At 52.4% G+C, this 16,447-nt stretch overlaps 1 protein-coding gene across 1 annotated transcript in view; it reads left to right on the forward strand.

Annotated features, from left to right (window-relative positions):
* The first annotated feature begins 6 nt into the window (after nucleotides 1-6).
* The window catches only part of LOC108531045 (exocyst complex component 3-like protein 2), a 21,383-nt gene continuing 4,942 nt past the window's right edge, over nucleotides 7-16,447 (forward strand). The window contains exons 1-8 of the mRNA XM_017874280.1: nucleotides 7-223; nucleotides 2,875-2,986; nucleotides 4,433-4,534; nucleotides 4,638-4,738; nucleotides 4,940-5,050; nucleotides 7,467-7,602; nucleotides 15,082-15,204; nucleotides 15,701-15,918. Coding sequence (XP_017729769.1) covers nucleotides 45-223; nucleotides 2,875-2,986; nucleotides 4,433-4,534; nucleotides 4,638-4,738; nucleotides 4,940-5,050; nucleotides 7,467-7,602; nucleotides 15,082-15,204; nucleotides 15,701-15,918 — 1,082 coding nt within the window. The 5' untranslated portion in view covers nucleotides 7-44. The remainder of the gene's footprint in view (nucleotides 224-2,874; nucleotides 2,987-4,432; nucleotides 4,535-4,637; nucleotides 4,739-4,939; nucleotides 5,051-7,466; nucleotides 7,603-15,081; nucleotides 15,205-15,700; nucleotides 15,919-16,447) is intronic.

A 16,447-nucleotide genomic window follows, 5' to 3' on the forward strand; every position in this document is an offset into this window, starting at 1 on the left:
TGGCCGGGCAGCTGGAGGCGCTGCGGGCGCGGTTGCTGGAAGATATGGCCGTTGTGCGGGGCCGCCTGGCCCCCGCCTACCCCGCCGGCCTGGGCGCCTTCGGCGTCTACCTGCGAGGCTACCACGGGGCCCTGGCCGAGTGGCTGGGGGCCTCCGCCCGTCGCAGGCTGCCGCTGGCCGACCGCTATGCGCTGCTGCACTGGCACAATCAGGTCTACCCCAGGTGAGCTGGACTCGGTTGCCCAAGGTCTCGTGAAAGCCCCAGTCCCAACCCCTAGCACTGGCCTCTTCAGACATTAAGGACCTTGGGACAGCTGACCCTACAGTCCTAGCACTTAGCACCATTGACCCATCCAGTCGTCAGCACCGCTGACAGTTATAATCCTAGAATGGAATTGCTACCCAGGCTTCCGGTTCCAGCGCCTCAGTGCCACGAACCCTTGCAGTCCTAGAAGAGCTCCGGCACCACTGTTGTCCAAGAACCTCAGCGCTCTGTCAACACTTACACTCTAGATCGCCTCACTGTCCACCCTTCCAGTCCCCGAATCTTAGCACCGTTGATTCCTCCAGTCCTAGAACCTTCGCGTGGCTACGTTTCCGTTCCTAAAATTTCAACACCATTCATTCTTCTAGACCTACATACAACCTTAGCATCATCACACAGTTACACTCCTAGCATCTTTTTTAAATCTTTTTTTTTTTTTTTTTTTTTTTTGAGACGGAGTCTCGCTCTGTCGCCCAGGCTGGAGTGCAGTGGCCGGATCTCAGCTCACTGCAAGCTCTGCCTCCCGGGTTTATGCCATTCTCCTGCCTCAGCCTCCCCAGTAGCTGGGACTACAGGCGCCCGCCACCTCGCCCGGCTAGTTTTTTGTATTTTTTAGTAGAGACGGGGTTTCACCATGTTAGCCAGGATGGTCTCGATCTTCTGACCTCGTGATCCGCCCATCTCAGCCTCCCAAAGTGCTGGGATTACAGGCTTGAGCCACCGCGCCCGGCCTACACTCCTAGCATCTAAGTAACACCGATGCTTCCAGTCTTAGAATCCTAGCATTCCCACCCTTTCAGACCTAGAACCTATTGGCACCATTGAGTCTTCAAGTTCTACAATTTTAGCACTATCAACAGTTTCAATCCTAGTCGCTCAGCACCGTGGGCCCACCAGTCCGAGAACCTGGGCTTCATGACACTTTCGCTACTAGAATCTTAGCTGTTCACACTTTGAGTCCTAGAGTTTTAGCACTTCCTAGAACCATAGCCCCACTGACCCCTAACCTTAATACAATGACACTTAGAATTCTAGAATCCTACACTGCTCTCTCTTTAGAGCCTAGGTCAGTAATAGTGTTGACATTTCCAATCTTAGAACTTAGAATTTATGACTCAACCATAGAAGCTTAGTACCAATGAACCTTTGAATCCTAAACCTTAGCCTCATTCCCTCTTTCGGTCTTAGAACCTCAACGCTGTTGATCCTTCTAGTTTTAGGACTTTATTTATTTATTTATTTATTTATTTTTGGGACGGAGTCTTGCTCTGTCGCCCAAGCTGGAGTGCAGTGCTGTCATCTCCGCCCACTGCAACCTCCGCCTTCCGGGTTCAAGCAATTCTCCTGCCTCAGCCTCCCAAGTAGCTGGGATTTATATAGGCGCCCACCACCATGCACAGCTAATTTCTGTATTTTTAGTAGAGATGGGGTTTCACCATGTTGGCCAGGCTGGTCTTGAACTCCTAACCTCAGGTGATCCACTTGACTCGAACTCCCAAAGTGTTGGGATTACATGCCAACCATGGGATTACGAGCCACCGTGCCCGGCCTAATTTTTTTGCATTTTTAGTAGAGGCGGGGTTTTACCATTTTGGCCAGGCTGGTCTCAAACTCCTGACCTCAAGTGATCCACCCACCTTGGCCTCCCAAAGTGCTTCGATTACAGGTGTGAGCCACCACACCTGGCCCAGTTTTAGGACTCGAGTGCTGTTCGCCCCTTGAATTCTATAAGGGTAGCCCCCAGAACCTCAATGCCACGGTCCCTCCCAGTCCTAGAATCTTATTACTGTTGAACCTTTGTGTCCTAAAACATATCCATTCTTGTGCCTGGGGGATGGAATATGGTGATTAGCTACCTCCAGGTCACCTGTCTACCCCAGAGAAAAGGGAGTTAGCCACATCCAAGCCACACATTGGGCAGTGAAGGGGGTGGGTGGTTCTTCCAACAAAATCAGGGTGCTGTCACCAGAAGACTGGGAAGGCAACAGATACCCACATCAACCACATAGATCTGATTTGGGAATGTATGTTGATAATGCTCTCATGTTATCTATAAGGGATGGAGGCAGGATAGGGAGTCCAGAAAGCTTCCTAAAGTGCTGGGAACTGGGTTTGGTCCAATTTATAGGGAGATGGTGTTTATAATTAAGAGGATGCCGTGAGCCCAAGTCTGGGGTATATGGGGGTGGATATTGATGATATCACATAGCTCCAGGCATGTAAGCAACTAGAAGGTGGGGAGCAAGGGCTGGACTGGGGAAGCCTGCAAGGCCAGGTAAGGGAGCAGGGCTTCAGAGCATAGGCGCAAAGGGAACTTCTGTCTGTTGAAACAGATCATGGGCGAAGCTTTGCGTGTCAGATCTTCAAGCCTGGACTTGACCCTTAAATATCATGCCCGGACACCATCCATCAGGGAGCTGACTCAGAGAGCTGGAGCCGGGGAGGCAACAATTCCAAAGACTTCCTCTGAGGGATGAGCAGAGCTGACTTAGAGAGAGGAAGGGAGTGGCCTAGGGTCACAGAAACAGTGGGTAGGAGGGTGTAGGGAAGGAGCCAACTGCCCAGCCCCACTTTTCACAGACCTCCTTTTCTCTCACCCCCACCCCCAGAGAGGTCTTAGGGTTGGTGGACATGGCTGCCCTGGAGAATGGGGAGCTGGGGCCCCTTTTGTCCCCTGGCACCCTGCGGGGTTTGGAGGATGAATGCGTCACAGATGTTAAGGTACCTGGGACTTTGCATTTTGGAAGTGGGAGGTGCTGTGGAGGGAGGGAGGGGGTCACAGTGGGCTTGGGAGGCCTGTCCCCTCCCCCTTTCACTCTTTCAGCTCCCTTTTCCCTTTATGAATTTCTGAGTTCTGTCCATACGCCATAGACACAAAGGCCGCCTGTACAGAGACACTTGGTAAAGGTTCAGTATATCTGGACACTTCAAACCTTAGAGTACAAGAAAGTCACAGAACTGGGCCGGGCGCGGTGGCTCACGCCTATAATCCCAGCACTTTGGGAGGCCGAGGTGGGTGGATGACAAGGTCAGGAGATCAAGACCATCATGACTAACACGGTGAAACCCCGTCTCTACCCAAAAAATACAAAAAATTAGCCGGGTGTGGTGGCAGGCGCCTGTAGTCCCAGCTACTCGGGAGGCTGAGGCAGGAGAGTGGCGTGAACCCGGGAGGCGGAGCTTGCAGTTAGCCAAGATGGCGCCACTGCACTCCAGCCTGAGTGACAATGTGAGACACCGTCTCAACAACAACAACAACAAAAATTGTTTTGTGAAACATTTAAAAAGTTAGCTGGGTGTGGTGGCAGGTGCCTGTAGCCTCAGCTACTCAGGAATCTGTGGCAGGAGGATTGAGTCCAGGAGTGTGAGGCTGCAGTAAGCCATGATGGTGCCACTGCACGCCAGCCTGGGGGACAGAGCAAGACACGGCCTCTAAAGAAAAACAATATTTAATATAAATAATACTTAATACATATTATGTACTAGTAGGATTTATATTAAATATAATATTTAATTTAATGTATATTAAATGTAAATATTAAATATACATTATGTATATGTATTAACATAAATAATTATACACATTGTAAATAATATACACATGTGTACATTAATGTACATATATGTATATTAATGTACATGTATCTTTTTTTTTTTGAGATGGAGTTTCGCTCTTGTTGCCTAGGCTGGAGTGCAGTGGCACGAACTTGGCTCACCGCAACCTCCTCGTCCTGGGTTCAAGTGATTCTCCTGCCTCAGCCTCCCAAGTAGCTGGGATTACAGGCATGCACCACCACGCCCGGCTAATTTTGTATTTTTAGTAGAGATGGGGCTTCTGCATGTTGGCCAGTCTGGTCTCGAACTGTTGACCTTGGTGACCTGCCCACTTAGGCCTCCCAAAGTACTGGGATTACGTGCATGAGCCACTGAGCTTGGCCAAACCACAGACTTTTGATACAAAAGTTCCAAACCACAGAGTTAGGAGTGGGAAGGGCTGCGGAAGTTTTCTGGCTCAGCCTCCCTCCCCAGCATCACCTTGACAAGCTCATAGCTAGAAACCAGAACTGCTTGGGGCTAAGGGCTAGGGCATTGTGGTAGGACAAAGAGATAGAAAAAGACCCCCAGGCAGCCCCCAACTCCTGCCTGTCTCCCGTCTCCCCACTGTAGGCTCAGACCCGGGCCGCCCTTCTCCGTGTGCTGCAGGAGGACGAGGAGCACTGGGGGAGCCTGGAGGACCAGCCCAGCAGCCTGGCCCAGGATGTGTGTGAGGTAGGAGGTGGAGGGAGGCTTGGGGAATGGACTGGACGGCGCAGGTGTGGGAAAGTGAGACCTTGCCCCTCCTTACCTCTTCTCGTCACCCTGGACCTCGCAGCTGCTGGAAGAGCACACAGAGCGAGCACCCCGCATCAGCCAGGAGTTTGGGGAGCGGATGGCCCACTGCTGCCTGGGGGGGCTGGCAGAGTTCCTACAGAGGTAGGGGAACCTGGGAGCATGGGTTAGCTCTGCTGGGGTTGGGCATCGGGACCTGGGATCCTACAGAGAGAGGAGAGATGAGAGGGAGTCACCTAAGGACAGGTAGAGTGCCACCACAGGGATGGTGGCTTTGGCAGGCTGGGTGCCCAGCCAGGAACCCTGACCCAACAGCGCCCCATCTGTCCCCTTTCCTCCCACCAGCTTCCAGCAGCGTGTGGAGCGATTCCATGAGAACCCAGGAGTCCGGGAGATGCTACCTGACACCTATATCAGCAAGACCATCGCCCTGGTCAACTGCGGCCCCCCGCTGAGGTGAGGGCATCCCTGGTGTGATGGAGGGAGGACCAATCCAAGGTGGAAGCTGACCTGGGATGCCCAGATCCTGGGTGGGGATTGCAGAACTGACTTGGGAGCCTGAGCATGGCACCTTAGAAGCATAAAATCTGGGAGTCCTTGAAACAGCCATAGCACCACAGAGCATCTGAATATTGGAATGTTCGAATTATAGAAACCTAGACCCCAGACTCAAGACTCTTAAGAATGACAGGATTTTTTTTTTTTTGTCTTTTATCCTTTTGATTAGTTTAATTAAAAAAAAAAAGATGGGGGCCGGGTGTGGGGGCTCACGTCTGTAATCCCAGCACTTTGGGAGGCCGAGGCGGGTGGATCATGAGATCAGGAGAGCAAGACCATCCTGGCTAAGATGGTGAAACCCCATCTCTACTAAAATACGAAAAATTAGCCGGGCGTGGTGGCGGGCGCCTGTAGTCCCAGCTACTCAGGAGGCTGAGGCAGGAGAATGGCGTGAACCCGGGAGGCGGAGCTTGCAGTGAGCCGAGATCGTACCACTGCACTCCAGCCTGGGCGACAGAGTGAGACTCCGTCTCAAAAGAAAAAAAAAGAGAGAGAGAGATGAGGGTCAGCTGGGCACAGTGGCTCACACCTGTAATCCCAGCACTTTGGGAGGCCGAGGTGGGCAGTTCATCTGAGGTCAGGAGTTCAAGACCAGCCTGATCAACATGGTGAAACCCCATCTCTAAAAAAATAGAAAAATTAGCCAGGCATGATGGCAGGTGCCTGTAATCCCAGCTACTCAGGAGGCTGAGGCGGGAGGATTGCTTGAATCCGTGAGGCGGAGGTTGCAGTGAGCCGAGATCCCGTCACTGCACTGCAGCCTGGGCAACAGAGCAAGACTCTGTCTCAAAAAAAAAAAAAAGAAAAGAAAAGAGATGAGGATCTCTCTATGTTGCCCAGGCTGGTCTTGAACTCCCAGGCTCAAGTGATGCTCCTGCCTCAGCCTCCCAAAATGCTGGCATTACAAGTGTGAGCCACCGCGCCTGGCCATTCCCATTTCGTATCATTGTGGCAGTCTGTGTTCTTCCATTGCTGAATGGAGAATAGTCCAGACCGAGCACTTTCTGCTCAAATCACAAACGCTGGGCCCTTGACCCAGCAGATCCTCTAGGAATCCACCCTTCAGAGGCCAAAAGTTCATGGGAGATGACATGTGTGCGGGGTTCCTCCCTGGAAAAAATGGAACCAACTGTCCATCTATCGGGGGCCAATTAAATAAATGATGGGACAGCTAAGCAGTGGAATCCAGCACAGATGTTAAAAAGGAGCGTGAGAACTCTTCATGCCCTGACGGAAAAGTCTCCAAGCTGTTGAAGGAAAGAGCAGAAGTGGGTATACTATTCTACCATTTGTATTACAAAAAATAATAATAATGGCCGGTGCAGTGGCTCACGCCTGTAATCCTAGCACTTTGGGAGGCCGAGGTGGGCAGATCATGAGGTCAGCAGATCGAGACCATCCTGGCTAACATGGTGAAACCCCGTCTCCACTAAAAATACAAAAAATTAGCTGGGTGTGATGGTGGGTGCCTGTGGTCCCAGTTACTCAGGAGGCTGAGGCAGGAGAATGGCGTGAACCCGGGAGGCGGAGTTTGTAGTGAGCCGAGATCGCACCACTGCCCTCCAGCAGGGTGACAAAACGACACTTTGTCTCAGAATAAATAAATAAATAATAATAAATGGCCGGGGCAGGATGCAGTGGCTCACGCCTATAATTCCACACTTTAGGAGGCCAAGGTGGGCAGATCTCTTGAGGTCAGGGTTTCAAGACCAGCCTGACCAACGTGGTGAAAACCTGTCTCTACTAAAACTACAAAAATTAGCCGGGTGTGGTGGCCGGCACCTGTATTCCCAGCTACCTGGGAAGCTGAGGCAGGAGAATCACTTGAACCTGGGAGGCGGAGGCTGAAGTGAGCCGAGATCGTGCCATTGCACTCCAGCCTGGACAACAGGAGCAAAAGTCTGTCTCAAAAAAAAAAAAGAGAAGAGTAAGGGTAGAGTTTCAGAGTCATAGACTATCAGAACCACAGACTTTTAGAATGGAGGCCTCCCCACTCTCACCCAGAAAGCACCAAGAGAAACTGAGACCCGAAGACCCAGCAAGACCTCCCCCAATGTACCCTAGACCTCCTAGCCATCCATCCCTCAGCCCCCCAATATCCATGAGTCCACTGACATCCCCAGACATCCCCAATCCCCAGACACCCCCAACCTGTCAAGTATCCCCTGTCCCCTCTCCAGAGTCCCTGACCTTCCTTGCCTCCCATCTGACCTGTCACCCCTGTGCCCCTCTGTTCTACCTAAGGGGAGACAGGTCTAGGCAGTTGGGCTGAGATGTTGGGGTCCCTCACTTTTGGCTCTGTTGATCCCCACAGAGCTCTGGCCGAGCGCCTGGCCCGGGTGGGGCCCCCAGAAAGCGAGCCGGCCCGGGAAGCGTCTGCTAGTGCTCTGGACCATGTGACCCGGCTCTGCCACCGTGTGGTGGCCGACCTGCTATTCCAGGAGCTGCAGGTGAGTGAGGTGGGAGGCCAGGGTTGGGGCCCTTGCCGGGACAGGGAAGTGCTCCTGCCTCAACCACCATCCTCCAGTGCCCTTTAGCCCAAAGCTCAGTGTTTGGGAAGCAGACAGGGGCGGGGGGCGGGGGCGGTTAGGGCCACGCCTGGGCTGTTGGTGGGGTGGAGAGGGTGCAGGAAGGAAGACATGAGGATGTGACCAGGGGGAGAACAGAGGGCCATCAGCAGGAGGGGGCTTGAGGTTTGGGTGGAGCCCCTCCCCACTGAGGTCCCCCAAATCCCTGCTTAGGCTCTCCTAGACCTCAGAGCCCCCTACACCCATCTCTAGGCCCTCGTGCCCACCCTATAAGGATTTGGTGCAAAGGTGGGTTAGTGAATGTGGTGGCGGGGGGTGGGAGCACTGAGGAGAGAGACTGCAGGCGGAGTGTGTTCCTGGCCATAACACAAGCTCAACCCATGTTATACAGTGGACCACTCCCCTTCTCTGCTCTGAATCCTCTCAGAACTCCCAGCTCACGCAGGGCAAATGCCAAAATCCCGCCGTGGCCCCCACAGCCCTGCACAGTCAGCCCCTTCCCTCTCCCTTCTCTCTCTCTCAGACCTCATCTCCTCCCTCTGCCCGCCCCCCAACTCTCCCGCTAACCCCCACGCCAGCCACACCAGCCCCCTTGCTGTCTCTTAACCCAGTAGGCACATTCCTGCCTCAGGGCCTTTGCACTTGTCCTTCCCTCTGCCTGGAATGCTCTCCCTCTCACAGCCACATAGCTCCCTCTCACGCCTCTTTCAAATCTTGTTTTGTTTTGTTTTGAGACAGAGTCTCCCTGTGTCGCCCAGGCTGCAGTGGAGTGGCACAATCTTAGCTCACTGCAACCTCTGCCTCCCAGGTTCAAGCAATTTTCCTGCCTCAGCCTCCCTAGTAGCTGGAACTACAGGCATGCACCACCACGCCTAGCTAATTTTTGTGTAGTTTTAGTAGAGATGGGGTTTCACCATGTTGGCCAGGCTGGTCTCGAACTCCTGGCCTCATGTGATCTGCCCACCTCGGCCTCCCAAAGTGCTGTGTGAGCCACCACGCCCTGCCTCAAGTCTTGACTCAAGTGTCACCTCAGTGTGACCTTTTCTGATTGCCCCATTTAAAACAGAAGCCCTGGCCAGGTGCGGTGGCTCATGCCTGTAATCCCAGCACTTTGGGAGGCAAAGGTGGGCGGATCACTTGAGGTCAGGAATTTGAGACCAGCCTGGCCAACGTGGCAAAACCCCATCTGTACTAAAATTACACAAATTAGCCACGCGTGGCAGCACACGCCTGTAATCCCAGCTACTCCGGAGGTTGAGACAGGAGAATTGCGTGAACCCAGGGGGCGGAGGTTGCAGTGAGCCGAGATCATGCCATTGCACTCCAGCCTGGGTGACAGAGTGAGACTCCCTCTCAAAAAACAAAAAAAAGAAGCCCCTAGACGAAACCCCCCTCCCAACTTCCTGCTGTTTTCCTCCAAAGCACTTACTGCCACCTGCCATGCTATAGCGTTTGCCACCACACCCAGCTAATTTTTGTATTTTTAGTAGAGACGGGGTTTTACCATGTTGGCCAGGATGGTCTTGATCTCTTGACCTCGTGATTTGCCCACGTTGGCCTCCCAAAGTGCTGGGATTATAGGCATGAACCACCGTGCCCTCCCTATTTATTTGTATTTCTGGTAGAGACAGGGTCTCACTATGTTGCCCAGGCTGGTCTTGAACTCCTGGGCTCAAGCAATCCTCTTGACTTGGCCTCCCAAGGTGTTGGGATTACAGATGTAAGCCACCACACCCAGCTTGCTATCTTAAATGTACAGACTTCGTAGCAACAGCAAACACATTCTCAGGACTCACTGTGCCAGGTGCTTGAGAGTATTGGTTCGTTTAATTCTCACTGCAATCCTACAAGATGGGTTGTAGGTTCATTTTACAGGTGAGGAAGATGAGACCAGCAAATGGCAGAGCCCATTGCAAATCTACGATCTTAATCTATAAACCACTGTGTGGCTGGGTATGGTGGCTCACACCTGTAATCCCAGCACTTTGGGAGGCCGAGACTGGCAGATCACGAGGTCAGGAGATCGAGACCATCCTGGCTAACACGGTGAAACTCCGTCTCTACTAAAAATACAAAGAATTAGCCGGGCGTGGTGGTAGGTGCCTATAGTCCCAGCTACTAGGGAGGCTGAGGCAGGAGAATGGCATGAACCCGGGAGGCGGAGGTTGCAGTGAGCTGAGATCCGGCCACTGCACTCCAGCCTGGGCGACAGAGCGAGACTCCATCTCAAAAAAACAAAAAACAAACAAAAAAAACCACTACGTGTTTTGCTTTTTTGTTTTGTTTTGTTTTGAGACGGAGTCTCGCTCTGTCACCCAAGCTGGAATTACAGGTATGAGCCACTGTGTCCGGCTTTATAAACCACTATGTATGTTTTGAGAGAGAGAGACAGAGACAGAGAGAGCGGAAGCAAAAGAAACAGGGAGAGACTGAGAAAACAAGATAGGTGAGGGAGGAAGGAAAGGAGAGAGACTGGGACAAAAGGACAAAGGCAGAGACATCAGAACCAGCTAGAGACAGACCACGCATGGTGGCTCACGCCTGTAATCTTAGCACTTTGGGAAGCCAAGGCGGGCAGATCACTTGAGGTCAGGAGTTTGAGACCAGCCTGGCCAACATGGTGAAACCCCATCTCTACTAAAAATACAAAAAAATTAACCAGGCGTGGTGGCAGGCACCTGTAATCCCAGCTACTCGGGAAGCTGAGGCAAGATAATCCCTTGAACCTGGGAGGCAGAGGTTGCAGTGAGATGAGATCATGCCACTGTACTTCAGCCTGGGCAACAGAGGGAGACTCTGTCTCAAAAGAAAAAAAAAAAAAGGAAAAAAAAAGAACCAGCTAGAGACATGAAGAGATAGGACACAGTGCTGTGCTTGCATGCCTGCGTGAGTGTGTGAATGGCTGTACGCTTTTGAGGGAGTGTGTGTGTGTGTGTGCTGTGTGCATGAGTGTGCGTGTGTGTGTGAGCATCAGCCAGGGTGTGGACCCTGGGAGAATCACCAGGGCCCAGGCATTATGTGGGTTCCCTCATGCCTTGCTCCATTTTTGGAGGTTCAAAAAACAGAGCTGGCCGGGCACAGTGGCTCACACCTGTAATCCCAGCACTTTGGGAGCTGAGGCGGGAGGATCGTTTTAAGCCCAGGAGTTGGAGACCAACCTGGGCAACGTAGTAAGACCTTGTCTCTACAAAAAATAAAAAACAATAAGCCGGGTGTGGTGGTGCATGCCTGTGGTTCCAGGTACTTGGGAGGCTGAAGTGGGAAGATTGCTTGAGCCCAGGAAGTCAAGGATGCAGTGAGCCGTGTTCGCACCATTGCACTCCAGCCTGGGAGACAGTGCAAGACCCTGTCTCGAAAAAGAAAAAAAAAAAACCACCCTGCCGGGCGCAGTGGCTCACACCTGTAATCCCAGCACTTTGGGAGGCGAAGGCGGGCAGATCACAAAGTCAAGAGATCGAGACCATCCTGGCCAACACGGTGAAACCCCTTCTCTACTAAAAATACAAAAATTAGCCGGGCATGGTGGCAGGTGCCTGTAATCCCAGCTACTCAGGAGGCTGAGGCAGGAGAATTGCTTGAACTGAGAGGCGGAGCTTGCCGTGGGCCAAGATCACGCCACTGCATCCCAGCCTGGTGACAGAGTGAGACTCTATCTCAAAAGAAACAGTAAAACAAACAAACAAAAAACCCCCAGCAACACGCTAGACATGGTGGCTCACACCTGTTGTAATCCCAGCAATTTGGGAGGCTGAGGTGGGAGGATCGCTTGAGCTCAGCAGTTCGAGACTAGCCTGGGCAATACAGTGAGACCCTATCTTAAAAAAAAAAAAAACCCAATAAAAGAAAACTGGGCTGCTGTCAGGGTGAGAGAACAGGAGGGGGTGCTGAGGCTGAGCTGAAGAGGGAATTAGACCTCCCCCGTGGATACCATCCTGGGCATGTCTCCGAATTTCACATGCCCTGTGTCCACCCAGACTGCAGCCTCTCCCCCAACCCTCCTCTTGCCCCTGTATCAGGGAGAGACCCACAGCCTGCCCATCTCCAGGGTCTCTGGTCTCCTCCAGATACCTCCTTTCCCTTCCCATGGGCGGTGGTCACTCACTTCATCCTGTGAATTCTACCACTGGGATTCTCCTCTTCCCCCTCCTCACCCTCTTTCATTCCCTCCCTATCTCCGCTTTCCCCTTTTTTCCAGCCTCCTCCGTCATTTCTACCACAGTCGCCTCCTCCCATTTTGGTAAAGCACAAATCTGACCCTCTCCCTCCCCAGTACAAAACTGGCCATGACTCCCTACTGCCCTCAGGAGAAAGCTGGGGCTTCTCCCCCAGCCCAGGAGGCCCTGTGCACCCCAGGCCTTCCCCAGCCTCCCCTCTCCCCTCCCTGTCTTATACCTGGAATAAGCCTCAAAACTGGCTTCAGGGTAGCACAGCCCCCCTCACCCCCAAAACACACACTTCGAAAGGCCCAAGCTTGGTTTAATGTTCTCCGTCACTGTCTTAAAGTTATTATTATTTTTTGTTTTGGGGAAAAAGAGTTTTGTTTTTGTTTTTGTTTTCAGAGATAGAATCTTGTTCTGTCACCCAGGCTGGAGTGCAATTGCATGATCATAGCTCACTGCAGCCTCAACCTCCTAGGCTTACGCGTTCCTCTCACGTCAGTCTCCTAAGTAGCTAGGACCACAGTGTGGGCCACCATGCCCAGCTAATTAAAAAAAAAAAAATTACAGAGAGGGAGTCTCACTATGCTGCCCTGGGCCCAAGCAATTCTCGAGCCTCAGCCTCCCAAAGGGCTGGGATTACAGGCATGAGCCACCATGCCCAGCCCTTAACTTTTTTTTTTTTTTTTTGAGATAGAGTTTTTCTCTTGTTGCTGAGGCTGGAGTGCAGTGGATCGATCTCAGCTCACTGCAACCTCCGCCTCCCAGGTTCAAGAGATTCTACTGCCTCAGCCTCCCGAGTAGCTGGGATTACAGGCACCCACCATCATACCCGGCTAATTTTTTGTATTTTTAGTAGAGATAAGGGTTTCACCTTGTTGGCCAGGCTGGTCTCGAACTCCTGACCTCATGATCCACCCACCTCAGCCTTCCAAAGTGCTGGAATAACAGGCATGAGCCATCGTGCCTGGCCCCTTAATAATTTTTCAATAAGTCTGCCTGGTCAAAAGACAGTTTTTAAAATGATGAACTCAATTCATTTGGTGCATTTGCAAGGTGCAATGCTTTCCTTCATTAACCAGTGAAAGAAGTTAGAAATTAACTTCCCCCAGAATCAGCAAATGGCAAACACATTTCCTTGAAAGTCACAGTTGCATATATATACAGTGCATTCTAGAAAAGAGGGGGCAAGACAGGTTCCACCCACTTTCACAAGTTTCATCAAATACCGGATCTACTCAAGGGTGGAGAGAAAAGGCAACTTTCAAAAAGGAGGATGTTATTAACTGAAGCATTTACTATATTCCTTCCTAAGAGCCCCAGATGGGGAACCTGTTTTCTCAACCAGATCTAGGAAGTGGAATGTGGAAGCAATTCGTCCTCCTCCCCTTAAGGGCTGTGCATAGTTAATGAATTTTAAAAATATGTCTTAAAGTTCTTACTTTTTCTTTTTCTTTTCTTTTCTTTTTTTTTTTTTTTGAGACAGGGCCTCCCTCTGTTACCCAGGCTGGAGTGCAGTATCATGATCATATTTTACCGCAGCCTTGAACTCCTGGGCTCAAGCGATCCTCCCACCTCAGCCTCCTGAGTAGCTGGGACTACAGGCCCACATGACACCATACCAGCTAATTTTTATTTATTTTAATTTATTTAATTTATTATTTATTTTTTTTTTTGAGACGGAGTCTCGCTCTGTACACCCAGGCTGGAGTGCTGTGGCCGGATCTCACTCACTGCAAAGCTCCGCTCCCGGGTTCTCGCCATCCTCCCTCCTCACTGTCTCAGCCCTCCTCGAGTAGCTGGACTACAGGCGGCTGCCACGTCGCCCCGGCTAGTTTTTGTAGTTTTTAGTAAGACGCTGGGTTTCACCGTGTGTAGCCAGAGATGGTCTCAGATCCCTGACCTCGTGATCCGCCCGTCTCGGCCCTCCCAAAAGTGCGTGGGATTACAGGCTTGAGCCACCGCGCCCGGCCTAATTTTATTTATTATTTTATTTATTTACTTATTTTTGAGATGGAGTCTTACTCTGTCACCCAGGCTGGAGTGCAGTGGTGCGATCTCGGCTTACTGCAGCCTCCACCTCCCAGGTTCAAGCAATTCTGCTGTCTCAGCATCCAGAGTAGCTGGAACTACAGTTGCACGCCACCACACCTGGCTAATTTTTGTATTTTAGTAGAGACAGGGTTGAACTCCTGACCTCAGGTGATCCACCCGCTGCAGCCTCCCAAAGTGCTAGGATTACAAGCACGAGCCACCACTCCCAGTCCCAGCTAACTTTTAAATGTTTTGTATAGAAGGGGTCTCGCAATGTTGTCAGGCTGGTCTCAAACTCCTGGGCTCAAGCTACCCTCCTGCCTCGGCCTCCCAAAGTGCTGGGATTACAGGTGTGAACCACTGTGCCCAGCCCTTTATAGATACACACACACACACACACACACACACACACACACACACACACACACATATATATTTTTTTGAGATGGAGTCTCGCTCTGTCACCCAGGCTGGAGTGCAGTGGCGCAATCTCGGCTCACTGCAAGCTCTGTCTCCCGGATTCACGCCATTCTCCCGCCTCAGCCTCCCGAGTAGCTGGGACTACAGGTGCCCGCCACCTCACCTGGCTAGTTTTTTGTATTTTTTAGTAGAGACGGGGTTTCACCATGTTAGCCAGGATGGTCTGGATCTCCTGACCTTGAGATCCGCCCGTCTAGGCCTCCCAAAGTGCTGGGACTACAGGCATGAGCCACCGCGCCCAGCCCTTAATAATTTTTAAATGAAGTCCCCTGTTTTCATCAGCCACTCTGACCTTTTTGCTGGTCCTCTCCCTGGCATTCCCATCTGAAATCTGAACTGTCTTAATACTCACGATTTTCTCCCATTGAGCCACCCCTCCCCCATCCCACCCCTAAGGAAGGTCATCACTAGGGCATCAGTTCTGGTGTGCCTTCCTCCAGGAAGCCCTCCTAGGCTCTATGCTGAGTCAGGCATCCCCTCTGGGCTTCCTAAACCCCTGGGCTCCCGGGTCCCAGCCTTGCCAGCTTTTGGTCATCACTACCTGGGGACCAGTCTCCCCTTCTGGACTGTGAGTCCCAGGATGCCAGGGCTGGGGTTATCTGTTCCCCATGTGTTCCCAGCACCACACAGCCTTGGTTCAACACAGAGCAGGGTTCCAGGAACAAATACCTAAGTGAAGAAGGAGGGTGGGAGGGAGGAGAGCCGTTACCCCCTACTCTGTCCCTGCCAGCCACACTTCAACAAGCTGATGCGCCGGAAGTGGCTGAGCAGCCCGGAGGCCCTGGATGGCATCGTGGGCACGCTGGGTGCCCAGGCCCTGGCCCTGCGCAGAATGCAGGATGAGCCTTACCAGGTGCGCCTGCCTGAGGGGAGGGGAGGTGAGGGTGGAGGAGAAGAGGGGAGGAGGAAAGGGGAAAGGGGCGGGAAGAGGGGAGGTTGGGAGAGCAAGAACACTCCTGCTGGAGGAAATCCCTCTAAGGTGGGGAGCGGCTCCCTATGGATGGAAGAGGTGGCCCCTGCCCAGGGTCTGCGGGGAGCCGTGTACGTGGAACTGGGGCGTAAGGTGGGGTGCAGACTGAGTCAGGGCCCCTGAGAGTGGAGCTTGGGGAATGGGGATAGGCTGGGATGGAGCACCCTTTGGGGGCCGGCAGGGGCTGTCCGCGGGCTTATTAGGGGGCCAGGGAAGGCACCCTAGGATAGTGCAGGGGCTGGGGCGTGGGCACGGGAAGGGTGCCCATGGGTGCCCGAGTGGATGTGGGCGAGTGGGGCGGGGCTGGCCTTAAGACTGGCGGGATGGGAGTCAGTGGGGCATGGCTCACACCCCTCGGGTTTCCCTTCTCCGCTTCCAGGCGCTGGTGGCCGAGCTGCACCGGCGGGCGCTGGTCGAGTACGTGCGGCCCCTGCTCCGTGGGCGCCTGCGCTGCAGCTCGGCGCGGACCCGCAGCCGCGTAGCTGGGAGGCTCCGGGAGGACGCTGCGCAACTGCAGAGGCTGTTCCGGCGGCTGGTCAGTGTCGGGACGCGGTTTGGGGGGCTTTCAGAAACCAGGACAAGGCTTGGCTTCCGAGAGTCTCAGGTCTCAAAAGCCAGGGGGAGAGGGGCAGGGCTCAGGACAGAAACTCTCAGCCAACTTCTGGTCAATAGCAACCAGTAACTTTGATCCACACCCTTTGCGCTTAAAACCTGGCTTTCTTGCTGTGAGAACTCGCCTCTGGGCGCTTTCCTTGGCTATTAAATAAGGCGAATAATGGTCTCTACCCATTGTTTTGAGAATCAGATTGGTTAATTCCTGTTAAGTACTTAGGACAGTGCCTGGCTCACAGTTAAAACTCCTTGCATTACCAAAATTACCCGGGTGTGGTGGCTCACGCCTGTAGTCCCAGCTACTTGGGAGGTTGAGGCAGGAGAATCGCTTGAACTAAGAGGCGGAGGTTGCGGTAAGCCGAAATCCTGCCACTGCATTCCAACCTGGAGACTCCGTCTCAAAAAAAAAAAAAAAAAAAAAAAAAAAAAAAACACAACATGAACGTACAGAGAAGCTACATGCAAGAGAAATGCAGAAATCCTAACATTTCTTTTCTTTTTTTTTTTTTTTTTT

The sequence above is a fragment of the Rhinopithecus bieti genome, unplaced genomic scaffold, assembly GCF_001698545.2.
Source record: "Rhinopithecus bieti isolate Rb0 unplaced genomic scaffold, ASM169854v2 scaffold_7888, whole genome shotgun sequence".
Taxonomy (NCBI): Eukaryota; Metazoa; Chordata; class Mammalia; order Primates; family Cercopithecidae; genus Rhinopithecus; species Rhinopithecus bieti.